Source organism: Dermacentor silvarum, chromosome 8 (genome assembly GCF_013339745.2).
Source record: "Dermacentor silvarum isolate Dsil-2018 chromosome 8, BIME_Dsil_1.4, whole genome shotgun sequence".
NCBI lineage: Eukaryota > Metazoa > Arthropoda > Arachnida > Ixodida > Ixodidae > Dermacentor > Dermacentor silvarum.
Genome location: NC_051161.1, coordinates 6,949,663 through 6,977,635, shown reverse-complemented (window position 1 = coordinate 6,977,635; position 27,973 = coordinate 6,949,663). Strand labels below are relative to the sequence as shown.

Sequence of the window (27,973 nt, the reverse complement as noted above, 5' to 3'; positions counted from 1 at the left end):
ACGGTTCCATACCTGTGACGTGGCCCGAAGGTATCGATGCGAGAAGCACATATGAAAACAGCATTTTCCATGCCTCTTTATTCAACCACACTTACCACAATGGCGTGCATAGAGAGACAGTTGCAAGGTATAGCAAAACTTCAAACAATACAACAAGCAGAACGTTGAAAGTAACAAAACAAGAAAAGTTCAAAGGGATTAAATACACGGAGAGAGAGAAAGGATCCGTCGCGAAAGAAGGCGCCGTGACGTCAGGCGTGCCAGCACGACGGTCGACGAGTTCCCGGTGTGCACCAGCGCCCCTTGGACGCGATGGCTTTGCCCTGAGCCATATTTCAGCTTCATGCCTCGCACGAAAATATTAGTCACGTGATAAATCATATTATAAATGTTTGTTGTTTTTCCTCTGAACAACGTTGTCCGAAGAACAGTTACTCGGAGTCTGCTGAGTGCATTATGAAACGAGACTAGACGGATGACAGGGGCGCGGGTACTCTTGCACACGGCACCACGAACTTTTAATCACCGATTAATTGAGGCAAGATAGAGGTTACGGCACCCAGTAATGCAGGGCACAGCTGGGGCACACCGGGTGTTCCCGAGCCCGCACAAAGCTCTTTCCCTGCGTCTTCGGGCTCGGTGTCCAGCGTCGCACACGGCCGCACACTGACACGGTCTGTATGTACAAGTCACGCAGCAGTGCGGCCCAAAATCTTTTCTTGAACGGGCGCTGCAGTCACGCTTCGGCGGAGCAGAGGACCCTCACTGCGCCGTTGAGCGCGTGCCGATCGCCTGGGCAAACAGTGACCGCGCGCAGTACGACTCTATATAAATGTAATGACTTGCTGGCGATTTCGTTGCGCGGGAATGACTGCTCGTGTCGTGTCCAACACTATTTTCTGGAGTAATCGTATATATACACCACAGTGGAGTGCGTTTACTCGATGTGCGTCCATCAGAATGTGATTGTGCTCCATGGTGCGAGAACTCTCGGCAATAGAGCTAAACATGCATGGGACACAAGAGTCATTCTTGCACAACGGACGCACTTCCTTTGTTCTCAGAGCGCATGTTTCCGCCATAGAGTCAACTGGAGTCCGCGGGAGGCGTGGCCGCTGAGCGTGGGAAAGGCGGAGAATCTTTAATTTATATATTTATTTCAACTTGGGACATCCCAAAAGAACTTCTTCTTGGGACAAGTTGACCTTGGGACATCCTTATAGCTTCAGCTAATCTACTATCGCAGCTATCTTACTCGCAATGGCAAGGTTAATTCGAACTTCAGCAAAAACTTCAAATTTTCCAAACTTCAATCCAAGTAAACTCTTCAGGCGATAAGAAAAAAAAAAGTAAACTAAACAATATCGCCACATGATCGTAGCTATTGAAATGGCACCCAGATTTAACGATCAGTGGAAACATTGCCCGAGTTTAGCTTCATGAAGGACGACAGCGTACTATGATCAATCGTCATACAGTTAATGTAAGAAGAGTTATGAAATAAGTTGAACTACCTCTCAACGTTAAACATTTCACCACCGTAAAGTAACGCTGTGGTGTGATTAGGCCGCAAAATGGGGATTAAATTGCATGATGAAAGAAGCCGCAAGTACAGGCTCAACTAAGCCAATAGCCAGGTAAATGCAGTATATCCCATCACTTCTATGCTAGTTTCAGCGCCAAGCTGTTTGGGCGAAATTATAAATCATGATCGGAGCTGCGCAGTGCTTTCTTCGTCAGTGAGGTTGCGAAACGAATGCGATGTCGTGGTTTGTGAACAACGGACTCGCACCACACGGCCGTTTGAATGCATGATGCCATGAAGGAGTGCATGACAACTCGTCTATCGCGTAAAAGTCTGTACTGAAGATGCCTTTGATAAATGTATAGGCGTCAGGGAGAGGACGGGGAGTACGCAACCCGATGAGGCGGTTGTAATCAAGCAAATATTATGACTACACAAGTTGCTATGCGCTGAATTTTTCCTGATATATACCACGGTGCAGCGCAGTTTTGAAATCAAGCCTTCTTGATGGGCTAGAATGGTTTTGTAATGAATTCCAGCCCCATACTGTTGGAAATAACAAGTTGCCGGGTGACAATCCTCGTCAGCTTCGGCCAGCTCAGGGGAGCAGCTAACGTGTGTTCCTTTGTGCAACCGACAGCTTTCGCAAAAAAAAAAGGAAAAAAAAAAGAAAAGAAAAAATGTGAGTGGCCTACACAGCGCGAGAGACAGAACCTTTCGAACAGTCGCAACTACAAACAGCGCGACGTGGGCAAAATAAATACGGAGTCGCTGTTTTGGCCCCGATGACGGGATTAGCGAGCGGCAGTTCAAACCGTCCTGTTGTTCTCTCACAGCGTCCCTTGACAAGAAAAACGCTATCATGACGGGCTTCATTTTTTGTCCTTATAGCCAGGCTGAGCCTGAGGCCGGTACGCCGCCAACTGGGCGGACGAAGCGGCGCCGTATCCTCCTGGCCCGGCTGTGTGACCCCCGGCGCGCGCTCCTTGACCGGCGGCAGTCAGAGCAGCCGCGTACGGAGCCGCCTGTAGCCTGAGCGTCGAACCGGAGGCATAGTGGACGCCGGGTGCTCCGGCCTGCTGGGCGCCGCCGTAAGCCGCTGCGGTGGGGCTGTACGAGACCCCTTGAGCTCCAGAAACTCCCGCGGCATAGCCTTGAAGAGCCGCTCCTGCGCCGTAGCCTTGGTAGGCCGCACCCGCGAGGGGTCCACCGCCATAGGCCTGCAGGCCACCCGCCGATGAGCTGCCTCCGTATCCTTGGAGCGCAGCGCCGGTGATGACTCCTCCGGGGCCCGTCTGCAGAGCGACGCCCTGAGGAGCGCCAGCCGCGCTGCCACCACCGCCGTAGCCTCCCGCCGCTGCGCCACCACCGTAACCAGCTGCCGCCGCGCCGCCGTTGTAGCCGCCGTGGAGAGCGGAGGCGGCACCGCTAGCACCGGCACCGTAACCCTGGCTAGCACCGGGCGGAGGAGCAAAGGCTTGTGCCGGGCCAAAGATGTGGGCTCCATACTTGGGGCCGGATCCTGTGTCGGCGGCCGAGGGCGCGCCGGCGTATCCGGCGTGTGGCTGGTAGCCTCCCGCGTAGCCGGCGCCCGCGCCAGGGGCTCCTCCGCCGCCATAGGCGAAAGCTAAAGCATGTCCGCTGCCGTGAACCCCGGGGCTGTAGGCCTGCTGTTGCTGCTGTTGCGCTTCGTACGACTGCTGAGGCGCGGCGTAAGACTGCTGCGGTGCCGCTGCGAAAAGGTGCTGAGGCAGAGCGAAGCCCTGCGCTCCCTGTGGCGCACCGTACGCCTGGGCCTGTGGCGCACCGTACGCCTGGGCCTGTGGCGCACCGTACGCCTGGGCCTGTGGCGCACCGTACGCCTGGGCCTGTGGCGCAGCGTACGCCTGGGCCTGCGGCGCAGCGTACGCCTGGGCCTGTGGCGCAGCGTACGCCTGGGCCTGAGGCGCCGTGTACGCCTGGGCCTGGGGAGCGGCTTGCTGCCGCTGTCGCTCAGCGTTCAGCACTTGCTGTACGGCAGCCAGGGCAGCGTTCTGGTCCGTATTCAGTGCCCCGCCGTGCTGGGGCGCCGCAGCGCCGTACCCAGCGCCGCCAAACGCAGCCAGTGAGTTGCCGCCTCCGTAGCCTGCCGCCTGCGGTGTGGCCGCGTACTGAACTGCCGGACCGGGTGCACCTCCGTACTGTGCAAGGCCGCCGACTCCGGCGTACTGGGCAGCTCCACCGGCGTACTGGGCAGCTCCACCGGCGTACTGGGCAGCTCCACCGGCGTACTGGGCAGCTCCACCGCCGTACTGTGCAGCTCCACTACCGTACTGAGGAGCTCCTCCGGCATACTGTGGCGCTCCACCGGCGTAATGGGGTGCAACACCCGCGTACTGGGCCCCTCCGGCGCCACCGGCTTGGGCTCCTGCAGGGAAGGCGGAAGGCACGAACTGCTGTAGTTTCGCGTCTGGCTGACCGGGATTGTAGGCAGGGCTGAACGCAGCAGCCTGACCACCCGCTGGACCTGCAAGAGAACATCGTGCTTATCTCTTTCTCGCGCACACCAGGCTGCTTCGGCACGTGTCCTTCCTTTCTTTCACACTGCGCTGGTTTCGGCATTGCACCTGTATACCGACACGTGCTTACATACGAGCTGGTACACAGCTTTCACGAAAAGTTTCGAAGCCATCATATGCGGAAGGCATGGAGCTGCTGCCAGACCATGGATGAGACTGCTGTGCACATCCAAAGCTCCAAAGCTTAAGAGGAAGCTTTAACTCGGGGGTTCCTATCTAAATATATGGGAAAGGAGAAATCGTTTTTCTCGGCAGCGATTGCTATAAATGTGATGACTTTTTTTGAAAAAAACCACATTAAAATCTAGTGACTGCGTTACCGAATCTTTTATTTAGACCGTCATTTTTTCACTAAATATAGTTGAACATCGCAAATTTGAAGAAAACGAAACTATCAAGTTAACTACTCTGTAACTCAACTACGAAAAAGACATCACAATTTTGTAAATTGCATCTAATAGTAAATGTAAAGCGGACAAAATTGATGTGTTATACATTGCTCTTATATAGACCCTTGATATGTGAGTAGGACGTTTGCAGAACTTTTTTTTGGTAGAGAGTTACGAATTTATAAACTTCGTGCTTCTATTGTTTTCGACCTTATCAATTTTTGAAAATACCTTTTAAACCTTCAGGCCTTACATCAAAATTTTGCTTCGAACACCCGCTATAATTTAACTTTCTCAAACGCAACACATTTCATTAAAATCCGCCCAGTGGTTATCTTAGAAAAGCGTTTGAGCATTAATAACGCTAGTAACGCTGTGTGCTAACGTTATAAACCAACATTCTTGAGTGTCGAAGTGCCGAAAGTTCAGCAAAAGAACCTCGCTGCGGCATCTAGCGATAGGTCTTGTCACTTGTGCAGGGACATTGGAACATTCGGAAAACGATGTCCGTATTCTCGCGCTAGTTGCGTCTTGCCAGCAAAAGTCGCAGTTTTGCCCAAAAGACGAAGCATTGATTGTGATAGCAAATTATCAGACAGCTGTATGCCGCACGGTTGGTAGTTTCATCAGCTATATAAACTGCTGTAAACATTCGCTTACTAACTAACGTTACAAACACGGTGCCACGCGCTCACAGGCCAACATGAACATATCTCACTCGATGACCGCGGACATTCGCTGGTAGAACGATGGCGTGATGAAGAGTGGCAGCAGCGGCGAACGAATTCTTCGTGCTGCCTCTCGCTTAAACGCGAACCATACGCGCGAGAACACAGCGCACACGACGCCATCAGCTATCTCAGCCTTCGACCCCACCGCAGATGGCCTACACGATAGGAGGGGCGCAGCCGCGGCCGGAGTAGAAGCGGAGACACAAGCTACCATGCATTTCGGCATAGCGCGCGAACGATGCAATGCATAGAAATAAAACAAAAATTCATGGGAATAAATTTGCAACCTTTGTGGTGGATAAGCATAAATATTCCGCGATATTGCAAGTTGCTTAGATGAAGAGGGCCTTCTGAACTACTTGTCGAACCGGTTCGGAACGGTTAATCCAATAAATTTTGCTTCGGGCTTGGTTCCAAGGGGATTGAAAGTAGCGGTTCAGCTCCAATTTTCGGTTCAGTTCCGATTCGGTTCGACACCTTGCTCAGAATGTTGTCTGGATTGTGCTTGTTTGCTTTCGTAGAGTGTTTATGGGTAAAAATATCAATATTATTTTTACTCTGATACATGTTTATTTCAGCGGGAGAGTAAACACGCGGCAAAAGGCAATTCTTATACGCAAAAGCCACGTATACGCAACAGACAGTCTCTATATAGACTGTCTGTTGCGTATACGTGGCGTTGCGCGCCATACGGTAAACGCAGTGTACAGGGCTCCACTGAGTGGCCGAGCCACGGATGTCCTTGCAGAGCCAACAAGGGGACTTCTCTTCATCAGATTGTCGAAGCGTTGGCTCCATCCCTTGTTGTGTCGATCACTTTAAGCATTTAGTTTCCTCTCTACCTCGGTCTTGTTTAAATTGCTAAGTACGTCAATTTATAGGACACTCTTAGTACCATGTAGTATATCCTTGGCCAGATCCTTCTTTATGGAACACCCAACGCATAACGCATAAAGTACAATTTCATGGTTTCAATTTGAGTGGCGCAGCTGCAAAGGATCTCTCACTGGCAAGTATTTATGTATATCCACTTGCATTATGCCAACAAGAGTTGCGACGTTACCTCTCAGGAAAAGGTAACCTAACTTTCATTACGAGTGGAGAAGGCGACGACGGCATGCGTTTTGTGAGCATGCTCCGCGAATTGGAATCGCGCGCATATGAAGTTGTTCACGTTAACGCCATCCTGGAAGACCCTATAACTTGAAATGATGTCGCATTAAAAGAAGCAAAGCGGGCACTACATACCGTATTGCGCCTGCTGTCCTGCGTACTGCGCAGGCTGGTGCTGGGCAACTTGCTGCAGCTCGGCGCCTCCGGCCCCGGCGTGCTTTTTGGCGGCCGGGTCCTGGAACTGCTGGCTGAAGGTGATGTGCGAGTAAGGCTTCACGCCGCCCGACGCAGTCTTGGCGTTCGGCTCTCCGCTGCTCACGGAGTAGGAGAAGCCGTCTTTCTCCTGGTTGAAGTCGACTTTGGTGTTTCCGTCGGGGCCGATCTTCTGGCGGTAGGATGGCGACAGCACGCCCAGGCCGATGGAGAAGCTGTCGTCGTCCTTATCATCGCCAGCCGACGCGGCGCCTAGCATTAGCGCCAAAACCAACTGCAACAAACCACGAAGTGAGGTTAGATCAGGTTTAAACTTAAGGTTAGCAATTGTCATTTCCCAGGGGATAACCTTCTTTTGCGAAGCTCCATTGGTCCTTCGAGAACGTCGCTCAACAACAACAACAACAACAACAACAACAACAACAACAACAACAACAACAACAACAACAACAACAACAACAACAACAACAACAACAACAACAACAACAACAACAACACACACACACACACACACACACACACACACACACACACACACACACACACACACACACACACACACACACACACACACACACACACACACACACACACACACACGCACACGCACGCACGTACGCACGCACAAGGCAGACAGGTATAGCTAACACAGTCAAAATTCGATTAATGAATACGGATATAACAAATTATTGGATATAACGACGTACATAGAAAAATTGGTTGGCCTTGCTTTATAACGGCAATTACTGAAATTACGGACACTGCACCGTGTTTCAGGCATCAACCATGCGTGCGATGCCCCAAACATGGCCACCACGAACGATGCTGCCGCCATGTCAAATAGCATGAAACGGCAACTTTGGGGGCCGACTCCCGACGAAGCGGCAGTGGTTAAGCCTAGCGGCCTAAGCAGTGCGGCTGACGGAGTGGACAAGCCATGTCGGAAAGCTCGCTGCCAATATGTGCTTGAGATCCCTCGCACGGCCTAGACTGACGGCTGTAGTTGTGGATCCACGTGCGGTCCCCTCCGTGTCCGAAAATCTGTCGATGGCGTGCACGCTTTGACCAACGGCTTGGCTTGCACAGCGGCTTGATTGAAGCGCTGTCGGCCACGCGCAACGTGCCGACCCGCGCGATAACGCCAATCGCACGGTTGCGTATTCGCCGTGGGGAGTGTATGTAATTTATTGTTCTTCCCGTGCCGCGTATGGGCACTGCAAGATGTCGATGGGTGATCATACATAATCCACAGGTGAACCTTTGCTGTTCCGTCATAGACAACGCTTGCCTTTCTTTCGCATATATCCGATTCCCGCCGATACCTGCGTGTATGCTTATGATAAAAATTGGATATAACGTAGGTTTTTTTCGTGTCCGATGGGACTTCGTTATAACGAGTTAAAACTGTTTCCAGGTTGTTGAGATTAAAAGAAAGAGATTGAGTTGGGCACGTCAAGTAACGCGTAGATCAATGCTATTTTTCAGCCCAGACAGGACAAAAAAAGTCAAAGCGCTCACTATCTATATTAATTTTGTCCAGGAGTCATGTGTGTCTTTTGCATCGTAGGTTCTCGTGGCTCTGAAGTACATTTCACTTGAACAAAATATTTATTTTTCGGTTCTACAGAATATATAAACAGTAATCAGGGAGGAAAATAATGACATATAAAGGGTCTTCAAAGTACAACTAACGGTAATTTTAATCAAAACGCGATGCTAGCTGTAGGCAAAATCTGCTTGCAGATGGGGTTTATGCGCCTTGGCAGACACAGTTTTCGCAAACAATTAGAGTCATGAAACGCATAATTATCAAAAGCCTGTATCGTCGCTCCGACGCAAACAAGCTTCATCCTTACTATGTCGCATGGTGAACGGCTTCACAGCGGCGGAACATTATAATGAAGCGTTGTGAGCGTAGTTCCTCAAGCGCTGGGATAGACAGTGGTGACCTACCACGTCGTAACAAAGGGAGGCACAGTCGAGGATGGCCCAACATGTATGGCGGTGTGATGCATGAGCTTAGAAACAGCACGAAGTGAGCTGACGCAAAACGGAGGCAACTGCAGATCGCTTGCAGTGGACATAAAATAGGATGATCACGATGCCATCCGAGTGTGCGATTGACGTAGAAGGGGATGTGATTCGCGTGCCACATATGCATCTATAGTCAACGTCCACAGAGCTACCAGCGTTGGTTAGAGAAACGGTCACTGCGCATTTGCAGGGAATGAGCTATTGCGAGTCTCCAGATATTCAGCACTTCGCGCCGCTAACGCGTGGATTTCAAGAGAGATGCTGTCACCCCCTCCACAGCTTGTGCTAAGCCTGTGAGATTCCGTTGTTTGGCGGCTCTTGATTTATGACAGTCGCACTGCAGGTCTTGTAATGACTTCGGCGACCATTTTAGTGCACTGCGCAGCGCCGTGAGGGCATGTCAGTGTTATTTTTACCACCTTCTTTCCTCTTTTCATATCCGCTTCCCCTGTGAAAAACAGAAAGAAGAGAGAAGAAAAAAAAAGTACACGTGCGTCTGACTTCCCTTCCCTCTCTCATCTTTTTTTTTTTCCAGCACGTATAAGCTCTGAGCAGCGATCTATTCGGTTTAAACAACCATTAAAACCTAAAAAAAGTGATGTAACATAGCAGCGCCGACGATGCTGCCATTGGGGCACCTGTACACCATGCCACATGACACAACACGATTTAAGACCGTCCTATGTATTGCGCAGCCGCCGTCGACGATGATGGTTTATTGGCATTCCCTTCGAAACGGGGCGGTGACAAGTATAGTCACCTAGCCTGATTGAGCTAATCGGGTAATCCATATACATGCCCATCAGTCTAGAATTTTGCCTATCTTTCCTTCCTGTTTTTCTTAAAACTTCTACAACTACCTTGTACAATTATATATGCCTGTAACGGACCCCGTCCTATCAATCTCTTCCTTGTTTTTGTTTTCCCACCAAGTATACTCTAAAAATCTGGTTTATTTCGACTGCTGATCAGTAAATGCTTCCATACACTTCGAATCCTAGCGCTTCTGAAGATGGACGCTACCTACGGGTCTAGCTAGGTGAATACATTCGCATTCCATTAGAATATGTGCCGAGTAGTTTCCAGATTTTCGCTGCAGCAGACACATGCCTCATCCTGTCACGAATATTTGCTCCGGTGTGCTTTTGTTCTTATGCAACCAGCTCCGGCCTCAAATAGAAAGGCACTGCCATTTGTGTTATCGTATACAGGTTTTCCTTTCTAATTTATTTCTTGTCATTGTAAATCTCCATGGTCTTTCTTGTTTCCATTCTTGGCATCCAATTCACTGTCTCTGTCACTTTCTTTCTGATGACTCCTGGTTGTGTATTTACAGTTTCAATTACCCTGTACTTGGTTGCCAACCTTCTTGACCTCTTCCTCCATTCTGTGTAAACGCTCTTGAGGTACAGATATTTGCGCACTTTAGCCACCCATTTATTTACATTAATGTTCCTGAATCTTTCTTCAAAACTAATTTTGTTCTACGCTTCTCTGACTGCAAAGCGGCCCAACCCATGTCATCCTGCACTGCCTCATTTGTGGTTTTACCGTGGGGCCCCAAAGCCAACCGATCTATAGGTTAACTTTCCACCCCGAAAAGATGTCTGATTTTAAGCACAGGGATAAGGTGCCGCAGAAAGGCTGACCAGCTTTTCTGTGGTACCTTATTCTTGTTTATAACCTTTATATCTGTCAGCCCCCTTCTTGATTTTCGATAAACGCAGAATGGTATTTGAAAACGTTAGCGCTGGCACCATTACTCCTTTCCAAGTTCTTCGCACCACCTCATATTGTAGCCCTTTGAAAACTTATTGTAGCCCTTTGATCTTTGAAAATTAGCGAACGGCTTTGATCTTGCCAACGAGCTACGCGATTGGTTTGGTCCTGAACTGGTTTGGCCCTGGAGCAGCTAGCGGGCCACGCGCGCCTCGCATGCATCGTTCCCCGTCATCAACTAATCGGCAAACATCGGATCATAGCTTCCACAATCACACAAAGGCACATACGTATATCCGCTCGTGGATATCCGTGCTTTCGCAGTTGCCTTGCTGTGATCCGCTTATTCAAGCAAAGAGAAAGGGAAAGGAGCGAAATGCTTTGAAAAATACGCAGAACTCGCGAATTAGCCACCCAATGTCACACGGTCGCTTCGTGTAACACGACACCGATCAAGTGCGCGTTATTGAAACGATTTTCTCTTAATTGGCACAAACTGCGAGGCGCTGGCGGCAGTTGTCGCTACTTTTAGAAGATCCAGGCAGCATGCCTGATTAACACAAGCAGGCTGACTATGTGTCACCGCCTCGTTTCAAAGAGAATGCTGATAAATCATCATCATCACCAAAGGCTTTAGTTGGATGGATGGAAGGATGGATGAATGCTATAGAGCGTCCCCTTTGAAACGGGGCGGTGGGTTGCGCCACCAAGCTACATTGCGTGCACAGCGCCATCTATGAGCTGGCTGCTTTCACCGCCACACTCCATGGCTGCGAATGCTCTGTTTTGTATGCCAGGTATATGTGCGGCTGCAGTAGCTGATGCTTCCTTTCGCGCTTGCACGGTCTGCTTAGTATGAATTGACGTCTTCTTCGGCGAAAATGATTCTGTGAGACGTACTGAAATTATTGAACTTGACATGCCCGGAGTTTCTGCTGCTGGTGTGGCGAACGAAGCACCAAGTGCGATGCGTGCACGCGTTTGATCCTACAATCAGTCTCGGAGGTGAGTTGTGCATTTTTATGAATTCCTCTCACAATGTGCCCTTGCTGCAACATTCGCCCTGTAGTTCACCTAGGATGTGGTTTAGCTGCAGTTATTTTAAGAACACGTGAGGCTATCGCGACAGCGTGGGCGCTGTTCACTTCGACAAGCGTTCAAACTACGTTATTTTTTATACATCGTCGGTTTTGCAACAATGTTTTGCAACACGGTTTTGCAATACGTCGGTTTTCCAACACGGGAAGTTTTTAAAGCGAGCCTTTCTTTTCCTCTTCCTTCGACTTTACCGCTGCTGCTGCTGGTGGTTGCTGCTGTCTGGCCGTATAGCTCACATACAGGTTGGCACTCCCATCTTTACTACCCTACACTTGTGATCATTCCTGCGTTGTCATGGCTCCGTGTTCGTTGCATCGTTGTCATTCTGTCGTAGTGATTTCACTGTCATCATTCCAGTGTCGCCATGCCCACGGCTTCAACTTTGAAACAGTGAGCTAGGCACGGAAAAATGCGCTGAGCGGGGTGCATTGGCCAGCATCGGCACCACGTTGTCGTCAGGCAATCGATGTCATGCAGTCGTCATCATTCTAGCGTCGTCATACCTTTGTCGTAATGCCGTCGTCGGCGTAGCATTGTCATCCCTGCTGGCTGCTTGCTACAGTCTTGCACGATTGGACGGTACCGCATGTATTGCAGACAAGCACTGGCTATAGTGCGAATCAAGACGGCCCGCGGCGGCAGGTGGTCACTTAAGCGCGGACGTGAGCCCCAACGCTAACACGCCGTCATTGTCATGTTGTCGTTGTAATTTCATCGCCTTAATGTCATTGTGATCATTCCTTAGTTGTCGTACCATCGTCATCCTTCCGCCGTCTTCACTCTGTCATTGCGTTGACATATTGTTGTACTCACGCCCCCATCTTCATGCCGTCATCCAAAACCATGATATGTTTACGAGGCACGCCGTATAGTGGAGGGGATCATGACTCTGGATCAATTTCGACCACCCGGGTTCTTTGACGTGCACCTAAATCTAAGTTCATGGTCATTTTTGCATTTCGCTCCCTTTGAAATTCGGATCGAACCAGTGATCTCGAGCTCAGCAGCGCAACATGATAGCCACTGGGCTACCACGGCGGGGGATCAGTCTGTCGTGGTCGTGCCACTGAGTCGTTGTCACCCGCCGTGGTTGCTCAGTGGCTATGGTGTTGGGCTGCTGAGCACGAGGTCGCGGGATCGAATCCCGGCCACGGCGGCCGCATTTCGATGGGGGCGAAATGCGAAAACACCCGTGTACTTAGATTTAGGTGCACGTTAAAGAACCCCAAGTGGTCCAAATTTCCGGAGTCCCCCACTACGGCGTGCCTCATAATCAGATCGTGGTTTTGGCACGTAAAACCTCATAATTTAATTTAATTTGAGTCGTTGTCATGCCGTCTTCGTCACATTGTCGTAGTGATTCCAGTGTCGTCATCCCAATGCCTTCCATCATTCCAGCATCGGCATCAAGTTGTCTTCACGCCGTCACTCCAGCGTCGTCATCCCATGGTCGTGATGCCGTCGTTGTCACAGCGTCTTCATGCAGTCGTCATTCCATACCGTTGTCATTTTGTCGTAGTGTCGTCAAATCGTTGTCGTGCCGTCGTCGTCGTCACATATTAGTCATCTTCATGTCATCGTGGTCGTTTCATCGTCGTCATGCTTGGCATGTGCACAATGCAGAGTTTATGTTGGGAGAGGTGGTTCCCAGTGAAAATGTGTCCAACTGGGTCGTGTGGTTTGTACTTGCAACCACGTCACTGAGAAGGAACGGCGTTCTTCACAATACACCAAGGAAAGCTTCTCTTAAACCGATTCCCACAAGGCGTAGGATCAGCCGAATTTTCTTAAACTCCTTCACTGGGGAAGGGAAGGAAACGATTAAGGAGAAGGAGAGAGAATCCCACTACAACACAGTGTTGGAGAGAAAGTCCAGTGTTCACAATGCTGACGTAGACAAAATTCTCAGCGCCGTATCACAGGCGGTCACTCAGTCCAGTTGCCTTCAGAAATCACAGCAGCACTTTTGTGGCTTTCTGCAGCTGTGATACGCGAGACTATGGGCCCAATGTATTGTCCAACGAGAAAGGTATTGCATATAGCTGGTGGACGGGCAACAACAACAGGACGGGCAACAGCGCAGATGGTGTTCTAGTTTCTTCGGCATCACCGGTCATTACAATCAAGAATTAGTACGCATTGGTGTATGCCACGGCCAGGCGTAAGCGACATAATGAAGAGGTGACGTCGTAGCATATATGCATGCAAAGGCATGTGCGCATTCACTGATTTTATTAATAGACTGGCCTTACTACATTCAGAGCGCATGCACCTGCGCTGCCGGCGCCATGACGCCGTCTCACCTGCCGGCTTTTCAGCTGCGCTTGGGTCCAAGGTAACCTTGAGTATGCTTTGGTTTTTAAGCCTGACCAACTTATGCAACAGCAGGGAAGGAAAACGTAACAATTCTATGCCAATGTCATTTCGCGTTTCGGCAGTGGTCGGAGCGGCGCTTCGCCCATGTTATCAACGGAATCGGCCAGCAGTGAACGGTATAGATAGCAGTGGCATACAATCCAGCGGAAGGAATTGCTGCCGGCCCAGGTTCCTCTGAACTTCAGCGACCTGCTGAGGCGAGTAGCGTGGAACGCTTCTCAACTCTACTCCCATCGTAAAAACGTTAGCCTCACCTAACTTTCCAATTACCTGGAGGGTTACGCCAGTTGGTCAGGAGAAGAAAAAAGGAGAGGGTGAATGAAACGCAAGAAAAAAAAAATGATCAGAACACTTCAGTTATTTCTCTGGCTCCGAACTCCCTGCGGATGCAGCAGGCTCTCACAACAAGCTCCGCCAACTTATCAAGATGAACTAGTTGAAAATGCACACAACGTCGGCCTCATTCGCTACAGTATTGCCCGTAGTGACCTCCGAAACATACGCACAGACTCCATGGAAATCAACATCAGACTTTAGCGCGCGACCTCCTGCACAAATTACCAGCCGCCATTGTTGTGCGGTAGTGCAGTGGTTGGCGCATGACATGAATGCCAATTCCAGAGGCAATGGAGAAGTTTTGGTTTTCTTTGATCTGTGGCAAGGGTGAAACTTGAGACGACGGCCGCCGTTGTCGACAAAGCGGAAAGGACGGACACAGCAAATCCACTCTTGAGTTCCGCTGTTCCACAAAACACTATCGAGTGCTTGGCACCATGGCTGTCCTAAAGCAGTGCCGTATTCTCAATCGTTTTACGTCTCTTTTCTATTGTCTTTTATTCCCCTTTCCCCAGCACAGGGTAGCCAGCCGGTCTGAGAACTGGCTAACCTCCCTGTCTTTCCGTCTATTCCTCCTTCCTTCCTGAACTCAGTCCGCTTGGGATGAACACATGCTTTGCGGCTGCGATGGTCTAGTGAAACGTATCTCCATACAGCCGGTCAAAATTGGATTGAGATCGCTGAGTTATGTGGTAATGTGTCGCACAACATGACTGTGTGTGACTGAACTTTTCCTTTTTTTTTATGCGTTAGCATTAGGAGTGTCAAAGTAGAAGAAATGGTGTGTGAAGTCGGTCACGTGGTAGAATTAGCTGAGGGGATGGGAAAGATTAGAGGAGCATGTCTATATAAATGTATAATTATAAATATATATGAACCAGAAGAAAGGAAACCGAGGGGCGGATTTTTATTAGTCATATAATAATAAGCCAACAATCAAAGACACCAAGGACAGCATAGGGGAAATTAGATGTACTTATTAATTTAATTAAGATAAATTAATGAAAATGAAAGTGAATGAAAAAACAACTGGCCGCAGGTGAGGCACGAATCCACGGAGTCTTCCCATTACGCGTGCGATGCTCTTACCAGTCGAGCTACCGCGGCGCCGTTTTCCCATCCACTTTCATCCGCCGTCAAGGTCGTAAGGTGTGGCGTTGGCTAACACTCGCAGGTTTACTTCTAGCAGATAAACATAAATACCCCAGAAAGTGTGTGGGGAAACGCGTCGCCGCGGTAGCTCAGTTGGCAAGAGCATCGCACACGTAATGCCAAGACTGGGTTCGTGCCTCACCTGCGGCCAGTTGTTTTGCCATCCACTTTCATTTCCATTAATTTATCATGTCTTTAAATAAATTAAGAACATGTAATTTCCTCTGTATGCTGTCCTTGGTGTCTTTGTTGGCTTCTTATGATATGACTAGTAAAAATCGGGCCCTCGGTTTCCTTTCTTCTGGTTCATTACATAGCTTGGCCTCCATCGAGTCCGGCAGCATTGATGTCTTCAGGTAGCATGTGTGGGTTTATTGACCAGTTGCCTTCACTCAAAAAGAACACGTACACGTGACGCCTGCGACAAGAAAAGGTTAGTCCTCATCCGCCGTCAATGCCGTGACGGCGGATGCAAATAAAATTGCGTAATGGATAACATACCTTGAAAGACGTGCTAGCATCAGGACACCAAAAAGGGATAAGCGCAGATACGGTGGCGAAAAATTGTTACAATATTTTCAGCTGCGATAAAAATGAAGCCACTGTAGTTGCATATATATATATATATATATATATATATATATATATATATATATATATATATAGGTTGTTCTGTAGGTTTGGTATGCACTTAGTTTAGAAAGAAAGAGCACACATACGAAAATGCATGAAAAATGCGGCCGTGCCACGGCCCAAACGTGAGTAACTAGACATGCATTTCTCGTATATTTCTAAACTAATACATATACATATATAGTGTAACTTATGGGGGTTTGCTCCAGACCACCGGCAGTAGTACTGCCACCACTTCGCAATGTGATGAACGCCGTTTAAATCATGAATACGGTATACCTCACGGAGCTGCGACGTAGTGCTAGCGTATTTCTCCCGCATTTACCGCTACATCACCACTGATATCACTTTCCTGCAGCGCGCGCTCCAGTTTCCTTTAAGCCAAAGAACTTTATGCACCCAAGACGAGAACAGAGATGAGGCCAAGGAGCTGCGCTCGTATGTCTTAGCCTCGTCTTTGTTCTCGTCTTGTGCGCATAAAGTTTTCATGTCTTACCAACATGCCCAAACAGTCACCTTAGTTTATGCCAAAGGCGCAGGAATGGAAGTGGGCAAACATGTCATTTTATTTAACTGCTTCACCTAAGCTTCGCTTCACATAGCTTACAATGTATGCGTAGGATCTGCATGTGTTTCTTTTTTCTTTTTTGTCAAGTGCGATAAGACAAGTGAACTATGCATTTATGCTCTGCTCCTGGCGTTAAATCTTGACGCCGCCGTAGCCTTGAACGCCGCAAAGCCGCTACGAGAAATATGCCAAGGTTCGGGTGGTATATAGGTGGGGCAATGTAACTGGACTGCAAATAACTAACCATAAATTACCGCAACATTTTCACATTTTAGCACTGTTTTAGAAACTATTCGTGGAACGGACGAAAAGAAACGGCTCAAGTTGACCGATCGGTGTCCACCGTGGCACAATCAAGGCCGGGTGCGCGCGCTCTTTCCGCGTCGCGCTCCTTGGTGCGCGGTCAGCGGCGCGGTTGCACAGCGAACAGGAACCGGCGTTTCTCGTCGCCGCCCCGCACTCTCTCGCCACCAGGTCACGCGTTTCGGCCCGCATTGTTTCGCACCACCGGCCACGCCTCATGATCGCCGTTTAGCTTTGGCGGATTTATCGCTGACGTAGCTGTTACGTTTCTCCCTTTTCGCTTCTAAACGCGCGTTCGCTTTGATCGGGTGTAGCACGTGCAACACACGCGATACTCGTTCAGTATTACGCAATCACGCGGTGTGTCCTAGTTTCGTTGTTATTTTTTAATTCGTCTCTCTTGCCACATTCCTCGTATTCTCGGGATGTTTAATGGCAGTGTATGCCATTTTCGCGGTTTTTGAGGCTCGCAACGCATTTGTGTCCACGAAGGAACACGACTGCTGCGCCGGCACCTGCCGGAGGCGCGAACGGTCGATGTGGAGCAGCAAACCGCAGTGCGCGCGTTCTCGGCATACCATGCCGCGGAGGTTGCCCCTGTTGCGCTGTTTGCGCAAGGCCCCTTAGACGCGCCGCGCAACCGGCCGACCGTGGACAGCTCGCCCACTGACACCGGCGCGCTGCGTGCGTGTGCGCCGATAATTTGGCTCCCGCGTGAGCGGAACGGAGCTGCATATACGGCGCGAGACTGCGACTCCGCGCTGGTTCAGACGGTTGCCCTGTTCAACGGCTCAAGGCCCGCTGGGGGAGCATGGAACGCAGGTCGAGTCTCTGCGACAGATCTGGTAACTGGACGTCGCTTCCGTGTGGTTATGTTTGGGAAGTGAAGATATGGAACAACATCGAGGAGAGGCTGTATCGACGAGGTCACCATTCAGCGAATGGGCAAACGAGAGCGTTTTGATAAACTGCCACCGGCTCGGTTCGGCGCCGGCTTCACATATGTGCCAGCAGCACCGCACAGTGATAGAGTAGTATATACCTGTGTTGTCCTGTTCTTCGCCCAGTTCCCACCTAAAGCTAGAACACTAATGAAACGTTCTGATGGATCATTTTACCTGTCTGCCGCCAGTGTTACCGCCGCTTGTGCTAGGCGTCGTATATGCGAAAGCACGGAAGTGCTACCCAGCCAACGCGCGCGCGCGCATCTAACGCTTGCCTGGGGCGTTAGTGGTCGAATGAATGTCGATGCAGCAGTCATTTATTCAGCCGCAAGGAGCCGCCGAATGGCCTTTAAGTTGTCCGAATAGGTTGTCCACACAGCAGAAGCGCTAAATTGGTAACAATGACGGCAGCAACGTGGTTGACGTCCCTTATTAACACAAACCCCGAAAGGAAATGACACGTTGAGCAAAAAAAAAAAAAAAAATGCATTGCGTGAAGTCCATTTCCTTTCAAATTAATTTGGTTTACCAAAACCCTGACACAGATGACTGTAATAGTGGCTTTGCATGATAAGCCTTTTCTAGACTGATAATTCCGTTCAGGCGCAGTGGACGGCGCACGTTAAACGCCCGACCGCATACTTGAATAACACAGTCGATATCTTTGGACGGGAGCAATCTTCCAACGGTTACAGTGAAGAGTACCAGCGGCCCATGTCTCGCCGCTCTGACGTACGCAAGTCTCGGCTTTGCCATGTCGCATGGTGAGCGGTTTCCCAGAGGTGGAACTTGACATTGAAACATTGTGAACGTAGCTCCTCAATATTTTGAGATCTTGTATAGTCCTTAACCAACTCTGGAATGCATAGTCCAAGTTCTGTTTTTATTGTTTACGCTGGACCCTGTCTTGTTTCTTTGAATTCCGCAATTTCAATAAAAGCCGAAGTTGGCTGATGTCACTCCCAGATAGTTCAGATAAACAAAGGAAAAAAAAGTTTTTTTTTTTTTAATTCGAGCAACTGAAAATTGAATCCGGGCTTTTTAAAAGTTCAGTCGCTCATAAAAAGGGTTCACCTCGGGTCAGCTGACCCGAGGTGAACCTTTATTAGTTTTAAACCGCAGCTTCGTAGCTTTAGTACCTTCCCGCAAAAATGGGCAAAAGTGGGACCAGAATTCTAAATATTGCTTAATGTTGGTCACATTATTAGGAAAACTAATAAAGATACATGAATAAAGTTTTGCGTCCTAAATAGAAATTCCTTGAACTCTAATTTATCCAAAATTTAGCTTCCTTGAGCGTGTAGTTGCCGGGCTGTTTACAACAGAATTTGCGATATTTTGGCAATCTTCAAAAGCAAATTATCCAAAAAGTAAAAATTCAACATTATTTTGCTGCGTCTAGGAAATATATAAATATGTCCTAAAGGTACAGAGCAAGCCGCAATGCAGTAAATGCAGTAGTTTCTTCTAAATATGGTCACAAACTGAGACACAGTTCGCAAAAACCATGCATCTCATGCTTGTTCTTGAACATTTATTTCTAAATCGCATTAATCAATTTTTTCTATTATATATACTTGGAATCTACAAGAATTTAGATTTTTTATGGCATATATACGACAACTTCAAATCCTAAGTAGAAGAGCCGCCACGGTTGCTCCAAAAGTACTGAAAACGGGGGGGCTCGTGCCGCCAGAGTGGGACCGCCACCTTGACGTGCCCCCAACGCACGGGACACGGGTGTTTTTGCATTTTCGCCCCCCATCGAAATGCGGCTGGGATTTAATCCCGTGACCTCGCGCTTCGCAGCGCAACACCTAGCCGCTATGCCACCACGGCGGGTGTTGAGAAAAAAAATATGCTCACGTTATTCAGAATGTTATCGTCAGCCTAAAGGCGCATTTAACAGATATTGATAGGAGTATAGGTCGTAAGTATGCATTAAATTTACTCAGTAAAATACTTCGAGGTAATTACGATACGCCGAGACTACATGTTGAACTGGATTACTTGCAATAAACATACTGATAAAAATTACAAATAAATGCAAGCACCCCTCGGTGGCTTTCATCCAATACACAGAATGAACGGGTGATGCGCACGCGTGCCGTGCCGAACCAAAAGACTGCTCCAATTTGCGAGTGTCTAAACCCAGCCTTTCATCAAACGTTGCTTTTCCGCAAAGTGTTCTGAAGCCTCTAGCTGTTTTTCCTGATTAACAACCGCGGCATTACAAATAATTTTTTTCTACAAAGGTGCCGCTGACACTTCCTGTCACCTTGTCATTACTGTGAGTAAGCGGCATCAAAGGTTCCCTCGCACAAAGCGTGCAATTGTGCTAAGTAACGCTTTCTTCCTTGGGCATATGCTATTTCTTGCGTCTAAGAAAAGTCGAATTCTGAGAGATGTTTTTCGCGTAATCTCTCTCAGCTTGCATCGCTTGACCGGAAGCAGCACGGTGCGGCCCAGGCTTGCCTAAAGCGTCTGTGTGATGCGCTGCGAGACGAAGAAAGCGATGTTTGTGCGTTGCTTCTTGGTTTGAAGGGCAACGTTTGTGAGCGACGGTATGTATTCACCGGGACACATAAGTCACACAGCCTTAAGCGCGGTATATCATGAACCGTACCTGCTTCGGCATTGCTCTGCATTTGCTTCACAGCGCGGCCTCTCGAGCGCTCTAAGCACGTCTAACATTTATTTGCCCAAGGGGAGCAGTGCAATTAAGCCTGATGCAGTGACCTACTGTCGCGACTGCTATGTTATGGCTCCTGTCGGTTCTGCAGTTGCATGTACCTGGAGCATCATACTCTGATTACACCTACGGAGAAAATTGCTTCATCCCAATTAATTTCACGAACGGAATGTCGCTGGTGGGAGCTAGTTCTCGCACAATCTCAAAGTATAGCCTGCCATCTGAGACTCTGGTAAATATCACGGTTGGTCTGGCCGACAACTTGTCACCCGTGAGAGCACAGAAGTGAGCTCACAGACGTGGCGATGACCGACTTTCCAGACCTGTCTTTTGGAGCACGATTATGCTGAAGTCGCCGCTGGGCGCTAACGCAGCCGTCGCGATGTTTCGTCGTCCACAATTGCGTCACAATGTGCCGCTAAGGCTATCTTCCATGTTCCACGCATGAAAAAGCAATGTACAAGAGAGAGAGAGAGAGAAACGAAGAGGGAAAGGTAGGGAGGTTAACCAAGGACGTTCCGGGTTGGCTACCGTACACTTGGAGAGGGGGAAAGGGGAAGAATAGATAAAAAGGGAAGAGAAGAAAAAGTGACTATATCCTCCTAAGACCCCTTGTACAATAAACTGTACAGTGCCTTCTACATTTCTTATAAGTTTACTCGGAAGTGATTACGAAATTTTTTTATTCTGGGTATAAAGTACGGTGCATGTGTAACTGTAAAGAAGTGGTTTACTCATATTCTTCTCATCCGCTTTCGAGAAATTCGGCACTCAGTTGACCTAGACCTCTGTGTCGTCCTAGACAGCCGAAAGCAACCTTGAAGTGTTTTTCGAAATCACTGAGATTGCAGGAAAATACCGGACGCGCCAGCAACATGGAAATGTACTACACGCAGCGACATCTTCATCACTGCGTTTAAGCAATGAAATGCTGTTTTTACCATAGCAAACATGAGGAGATAGGGGAGATGTTCACGTACATGGAGACGCAGTTTTTGGCATCTAACCGTGGTATTCAACTTTTAAAATTTTGATAAACTTTTTAAAGCGCAAACAAGAGACAAGGCACAAAAGGAAGGTAAGACACAGGACAAAATTGTTTTTCAAGTTCGTAACATAACAATATAGACAATAAAAACCACCTTCAAGAGCGATTATATGACATAGTTGTGTTCGGGTCTCAGGAGGATATGCATAGCAGGACATGTTGTGCAAGTAGCGCCCCTTCGTGCGCACACAGCTGCACACCCTATTTATAGCAATGCGCAACGGCTGGCAATGCCAGGGGTGTTTGTCAACGCACGAATCTCCGTGGCTGGGAAGCTGGGCACTTCCGCAACTTGCGGCTCCAAGATTAACACAAGTCCGCCCGATTCCATAAACAGCGTGCACACCGTCGGCGACGTCAACCTCTTAGAGAAAAGTCGCAGAATACTTGGGTTCAAGTTCTCCTGCAGTAGGAAGTGCCCGAAGCATGCTTGCCCTCGTCGGTGCCGTAATTTCGTGCCTTCTATTGCGCTGCAGGCCAGCGAGTGTTAAACACTGTTCATCACCGGGTATGTCATAACTGACGCAGAACGTGCTGCGGCGCCCTGTATCTACTTGGTGCCTTGAATTCCACTCGCATCGCGTGAAAATATATCAACTCGCTTACGTTGCCGTCGAAGCCCTTTGGGCACGCACATTCCCGTTGCAGCATCGCAGTAAATGCTACGTGACGCGATAGCGAAAGTATCGTCGAAAGTGATCGCTGCGTGATGTCGCGCCAGAAGGAAGTGCGTGCTAAGCAAACACACACGCATAAAAGAAAAAAAAGATAAATAAAAGAAAAGACTGGTGGTGAGGCCCTCGGCACGCAGTACGTACCACTATCCGCATGGTTATCGTTGTTGTCCGCTGGACGCGAAGACAGCAGAGCCGTCGCAGAAGAGGAAATCAATGCGTAGTTGACAGCACTGCACGTGTAATCCCAGCCGCGCGACAAGCGCGCAAACACAGCACGGTGGTTACGGCGGTCGGTCCGTTCACCTTCTTTCGGACAGGAGCGGTGCGTGCTTGCGTGAGCGGACAGAGTGTAATCGGCGGGCTTTCCCTCTAATCGCCGCTTATATACGGGGAGAGCCGCCGCTACGCTTTCGCTCTCGTGCCCGGCCGCCGCGTCGGGTGACCCAGTTCCGGCGCCGCCTCGTGTTGTGGGTGGGGTGGAGGGGAGGGAGGGAGGGAGGGGGGGGGGGCGCCACTCCTCGAGCTTGTCCACTCAAGGTGCGAGCGGTGCTGCGATGGTCGCTTTGCTTGCGCGGATTATGTAAACGGTCATTAAAGAAGCAGTCTGCATCTTTGGCGCCTCCCAAGTGCGCCCCAGATGCAAAGTGCACATCAATCTCCCTGGCGCTACGTGTTAAACGGAAATGATCGAAGGGCAAAGGGCGAACTTGTTCCATGGCCAGACTTGCTCTTAACACTCCAAAATCTGGCCGGACACCACCTTACAAACATCCTTGATGCCCGTCAGTGGCTTCTCACAATTGGCGACAGCATGCGAGGCATTTCGGATACATTATAGGCTCGTCTTGCTTCGAGCAGTAACTCGAAAACAGTGATATTCCGGTATTAAAGACGGTCACCGGCAAAACGTAATACGATGAAAGCGTGAGAATACCTTTGCAAACCACAGCTTGTAAGGCAGAGAGTTGGGCTAGTAGGAATTTAGACAAAGATATGTTCGAGCGTGTAAGAAAAAAAAGTCGCAGTTTCACCCGGAATTCGAAGCATCAATTGCGATAACAAATTTACTAGTAGAGTATACGCAGTAAGGATAGTAGTTTTATCGGCTGCATATACTTGAACACATTCGCTTACTGAATTAACAAGCATGGTGTCAGCGCGCACAAGCGAACATGAGTAGACCACACTCGATGACCGCAGACAAGCACTGTCAAAACGCTAGCTTGAGCAAGCGCGGCAGAGCAGCGACCGAATGATCGTGCGGTCTATCGCTTCTACGGAAACTGAGCGGCGAAAGCACAGCGCATACAAAGGTCAGAGCCATGTGGAGATCGCTTTCAAGATACGGTGCGCGCGACAGCCCTCAACCGCGCAAAGTACAAGTACGCGGTTGATGGCAGAGTAGAAGCCGCGCCCCCTCCCTCCCGCACTGCCTTGCCGCTTTTCTCCTTTCGCGTGGGAGATTGAATCGCCAGTTCCCCTCGCGCCCGGTCGCAAGATACGCATTTAGTGCCACAGCTAAACTTCGCCTCCCCGCACTCCCTCCCATCCTCCCACGGCCTTTCGCACAACGGGAGACGTCGCGTTTGCTCTCCGCCGTGCGTTCGCTCTCCGTGAAAGTGCGCGTCCCTCGCGCTCTTTCACTCGCACGTACGGCGCGCGGCGACGATTTTATAGCCGTTGGACTTCATACGGAACCTCACGGCGACGACGACGACCACGACGGCAGGAATGTGCTTGGAGCGTTCGTATAATTTCAATACAAAAGTCACAGGCCTTCGCGGCACACGCAGCACAGAAACAGCGTAAGCTGGTGGAGCGGCTCAAGAGTAGCTCCAATTTCGGCACGCACAAAAGGGTCTTCGCGGCAAAGTCCCTTCGTCTCGTTTTGACGAGAACGACCTGAACTGTCCGCCCGGCGACGACGGCAAGCTGCGGCTTGTAATGCTCTCTGCACAGTAGTCTGCTGATACTGATGATGCCTGGTTGTAGCCGCGCACGTAGCTCTCACGATTCGCTTCTTCAGCAGCGATTCGTACCTTGCGAGGAGACGCCATAACGGGTACCAAAGAGGTATCCAGAATACGTGGCGCAAATCTCGCATCCCTTGACCCGTGGCATGGTACGTTGTTGATGATTATGATCATGATTGTTTATTGGAATCTTCAAAACGGGCTGGTGACAAATAGTCACCTAGCCTGCTTAAGTTAACCAGGTCCAGTTACATGCAGCATGTAACTGCACGCTGCGTTTGCAGGCACCTTAACTAGATGGCGCCACCACACTGGCGGAGGCTTGGAATCGCGTTGATTGCGCGCCTCGTCTAAATGGCATCTCGTCGTCTGCGCTTGCCTGCCTAGGGCGTTTTTATAGGGCATTTTTCCGCTGCCGGACAGCAAGTGCTTGCGTGGCACAGTGGTAGAGGTATCTGACTCCCGCGTTCGATCCCGCCGGCAACCGGGTGCTCTTTTAACACGAAAGTGTTTTATGCCGGGGTCCACCAAGACTTCACTGACGTATTTCCGTCACGGAAATACGTCACACGAACATACACGAACATAATACAAAGAAAGAAACCAGAAGAAAAAGTTCCACAAACATGCAAAATTTGGAAATCGAACCCACGACCTCTCGGTCCGCGACGATAGATCGCCGAGCGTTTAACCCATTGCGCCACAAACGCATTTGCAGAGAGCTACACAGACGCGCCTTATATATCTAACACTCCTCCGTGTACCCGCGCTCTTGCTCGGGGCGGTGCCGCCGCCTACGAGCAGAAAAGAGAAGTACTGCATTATGACACTAACGCGCACCGACAGTGAACGCTTCGGTGGTCTCAGCACTACGACGCCTCGATGCCAGCATTCGAAGGGACGCTGGCATCAAGAAGCACTACCAACGCCACCTAGGTGGCGTTCACCGTACTCAGCACAGCGGAGCGTGGCCTCCGCAATTAGCTCTGAAAATGTTTCTGAAGTTGATCGCGGAGGCTGCAATTACGACGCGCTGTACGCGCTGATTTGACTCGGTGACGATTCAGTTACGTGCTTTGTCTTGCGCGTTGTATTAGTGTGTCAGTTACGTGCTTCGTCTTTCGCGTTGTGCTAGCGTGTGCAGCGTAGTGCAGCTTCCATATGCACGACGGTTGCTCATGGTCATCGACGTTGGTAGTCGTGATGGAGGAGACGTGCCACCAGGCGTCAGCGTGGGTGCATCAACGCCTAAGGGCGCTTTAGCCACAAAACACCAATAGACATTATATATCAATGTGCAATAAACATTACACTACTTCTGTGAAGACACGTTTCACTTTCGTGTTCTATACCGATTCCTATATAAGAGGGATCAACCACATTTTTTTCGCATTTCTGGCGATAGCGGTTAGGGACACCTGGCGGCGGCGGCGGCTGCGGACACAATCGCGAACCGAGACGGCTATTGGAATGAGCCCATACCAGCTTACGCTGTAAAGTGAGAAGAGGCACACAGACAAAGAAGGACGACAGAAAAAGGTACAGCGCTCCAAGGAAAAATAGATTAACACAAAATGTTAGTGAAACTACAAGAAATGAAAAGCAGAAGATAAGTAAATAAATTGCCATACTTTTTGTTTTATTGTTATCACATTTCTTCTTTTTTCCTTCTTTTCTTTTCTTTCTTTTTTTTTTACAGTGGTAGCGATTGCGCCGCATTGTGCAATGCTCTCCACCACACCGCTCTGTGTGGAGGTAGTTGTAAAAAGTAAGCAAGTGTTACACGTTTGTAAAACGTGAAGGCGAAAGCCTGCCAGCTGTGGAAGACGATGTCGAACGCGCGAGCAGTGGCACGAGCGCATCTGTGACCACGTCACGTGTGCAGTCAGGCACGCATTAGGTACACCTTAAGTAAGCCACAACCATGGAGCAGCCGTGGCTTCAGGGAAGCGTGCTCGTCTCGCACCACGGAGGCCCGGGTTCGACTACCACACACACCGAAGTTTACCAAATCTTTCTTTCACGCCACCAATTTACCCGCCGCGGTGGCTCAGTCAGCTAAGGCGTTGCGCTGCTGAGCACGAGATCATGGGATCGAATCCCGGCCGCGGCGGCCGCATTTCGTTGGAGGCGAAATGCGAGAACTCCCGTGTGCTTGCGTTGTAGCGCACGTTAAAGAACCCCAGGTGGTCAAAATTAATCTGGAGCCCTCCACTATGGTGTGCCTCATAATCAGAACTGGTTTTGGCACGCAAAACCCCACAAAAGAAAAAAAAAGACAAAGTAAATCATTTACTTTGTTTACAGGAACCTCCCTGAGAAATGTGATGTTCATCCGCGCATTTTAGACGTGTTTTTACTCTTTGCGGCATCGGCCATTTTTCATCATGGCACAGTTTCACCAAGGTCACTGCAAGGTCACGGAAAGGTCGCCGAAAGGTCATCGCAAGGTCGCCGCCAACATAGAGACCTAAGGCTTGCAGCTGTAGTTCAGACATGTTCCAACGCGTAAGAAAAATGAGAAGACGTGCAGAGGTGCATCAAGCAAAGCATGATGTCCCCCTCCTCCCTCCCGACATTTTCCCGTTAGTTAGCGGCCTTCCCAGCCGCTCTCCCCCATTCCTATCCCATCGCCATCCCCGGTCAAATGGGTGCCTCTCCCCTACCTACCCCCTCTCCGAAAAAATGTTTCTGGCTGCGTCACTGTATAGATAAATTCAAATCAAGAAAAACTCTTTCAGCATACCCAGAAAAAGATCATTTCTTAAATAAAGGAGTTGCTTTTTCGTTGACAGAGAGAGAGAGAGAAATCACTTTACTTGCACCCGTCAGAGAGTATGGGTGATCGGGGTGAGACGCAGCTCCCCCTTTCACCGTCTACCTCCCCCCTAGACGTCGGCCGGAATCAGTTGCCTTCCGGCGGCGGCCTGGGCTTGACAGATGGCTTGTTTTTGGGCTTGTTCTTCCTGGCTATGAAAGGAGGATTTCCGTGACTCTTTGTTCACATCTAGACCGTTTAGTGCTGGGCAAGCCCAGAGCATGTGATTTCGCTGAAAAAATTTCTTTAGTGAGAATAGAAATTTTCTTGTATTTTTTAAATTTATTTTTTCTGCAGCGTTCGCATCCTGTGATGTGCCTCTGCGTCACACCTGTTCGTTGCTTCTTTCTTTCCTGCTCTCATCTCGCCAGATGCTCCGCAGAGGACACACTTATATATCCGAAGGCCATGCTTTCAACAGCGGAGCTGTTTAGGCCAGCCGTAATGTGTGCCGCCTGCCACTGCGTTGCCTATAGCAACCACGCGGAGCGTTGTGCGCTATGCTCGGGAGAAAGAGAAAATGAGAGCGAGAGAGAAACAAATTGTAGCAGCACCAACGAGGCAACGCGCAGAGGTGCTGCCGACGCCATCCGCGCTCGCGGTGTCCCTGACTGCAGCAGGCGCTTCTGGCGGCGGCTCGGCCGAGTTCCCACCAGCTACCACGGCCGGGCTCGACTGGCGCGCGCGCTCGAGCACGGCCGTGCAGCTGCGCGCTGCTGCGCATGCGCCGTGACGTCATCCCGGCGTGTCGTCTGCTGCGTGCCGCCCGTACACTGTGCATAGCTTTCGCCCCACTTCGCCTACGTGTGCTTGGACTCCAAGTGCTTCGCGAGGCGTTCCCTGATGCCGCGGACCACGAGGAAATACTTATACACTTCCTATAACTTAGCATCACTTGCCAACTTGGCATTACTTCGTATAACTTAGCATCACTTCGTATAGCCAGGACCAGCTAGGAACCGATCAGCTCCTCTTTGTCTTTAGCATTGCGCCACTACTGCAATCTACCCCGATTTTTATCTACACTTAATGGTATGGCTATAAAATATTTGAGAGGACGCATGTCGTACTAT

At 49.7% G+C, this 27,973-nt stretch overlaps 1 protein-coding gene across 3 annotated transcripts; it reads right to left on the bottom strand.

Moving 5' to 3' along the window:
- Positions 1–50: 50 nt before the first annotated feature.
- On the bottom strand, positions 51–22,480 carry LOC119460566 (uncharacterized). 3 transcript variants are annotated; one of them, XM_049672266.1, is made up of 5 exons: positions 22,251–22,480; positions 6,452–6,803; positions 3,418–4,031; positions 1,206–3,345; positions 51–1,163 (listed from the first exon to the last, which is right to left on the bottom strand). In XM_049672266.1, the coding sequence occupies exons 1-4, from the start codon at positions 22,260–22,262 to the stop codon at positions 2,398–2,400; spliced, it is 1,926 nt and encodes a 641-aa protein (XP_049528223.1). In that variant the 5' UTR covers positions 22,263–22,480; the 3' UTR covers positions 51–1,163; positions 1,206–2,397. The 3 variants fall into 3 exon arrangements, with proteins under 3 accessions (XP_049528223.1, XP_049528222.1, XP_049528224.1); XM_049672265.1 differs by having other exon boundaries at positions 1,206–4,031; XM_049672267.1 differs by having other exon boundaries at positions 1,206–3,932.
- Between the last annotated feature and the right edge of the window lie 5,493 nt (positions 22,481–27,973).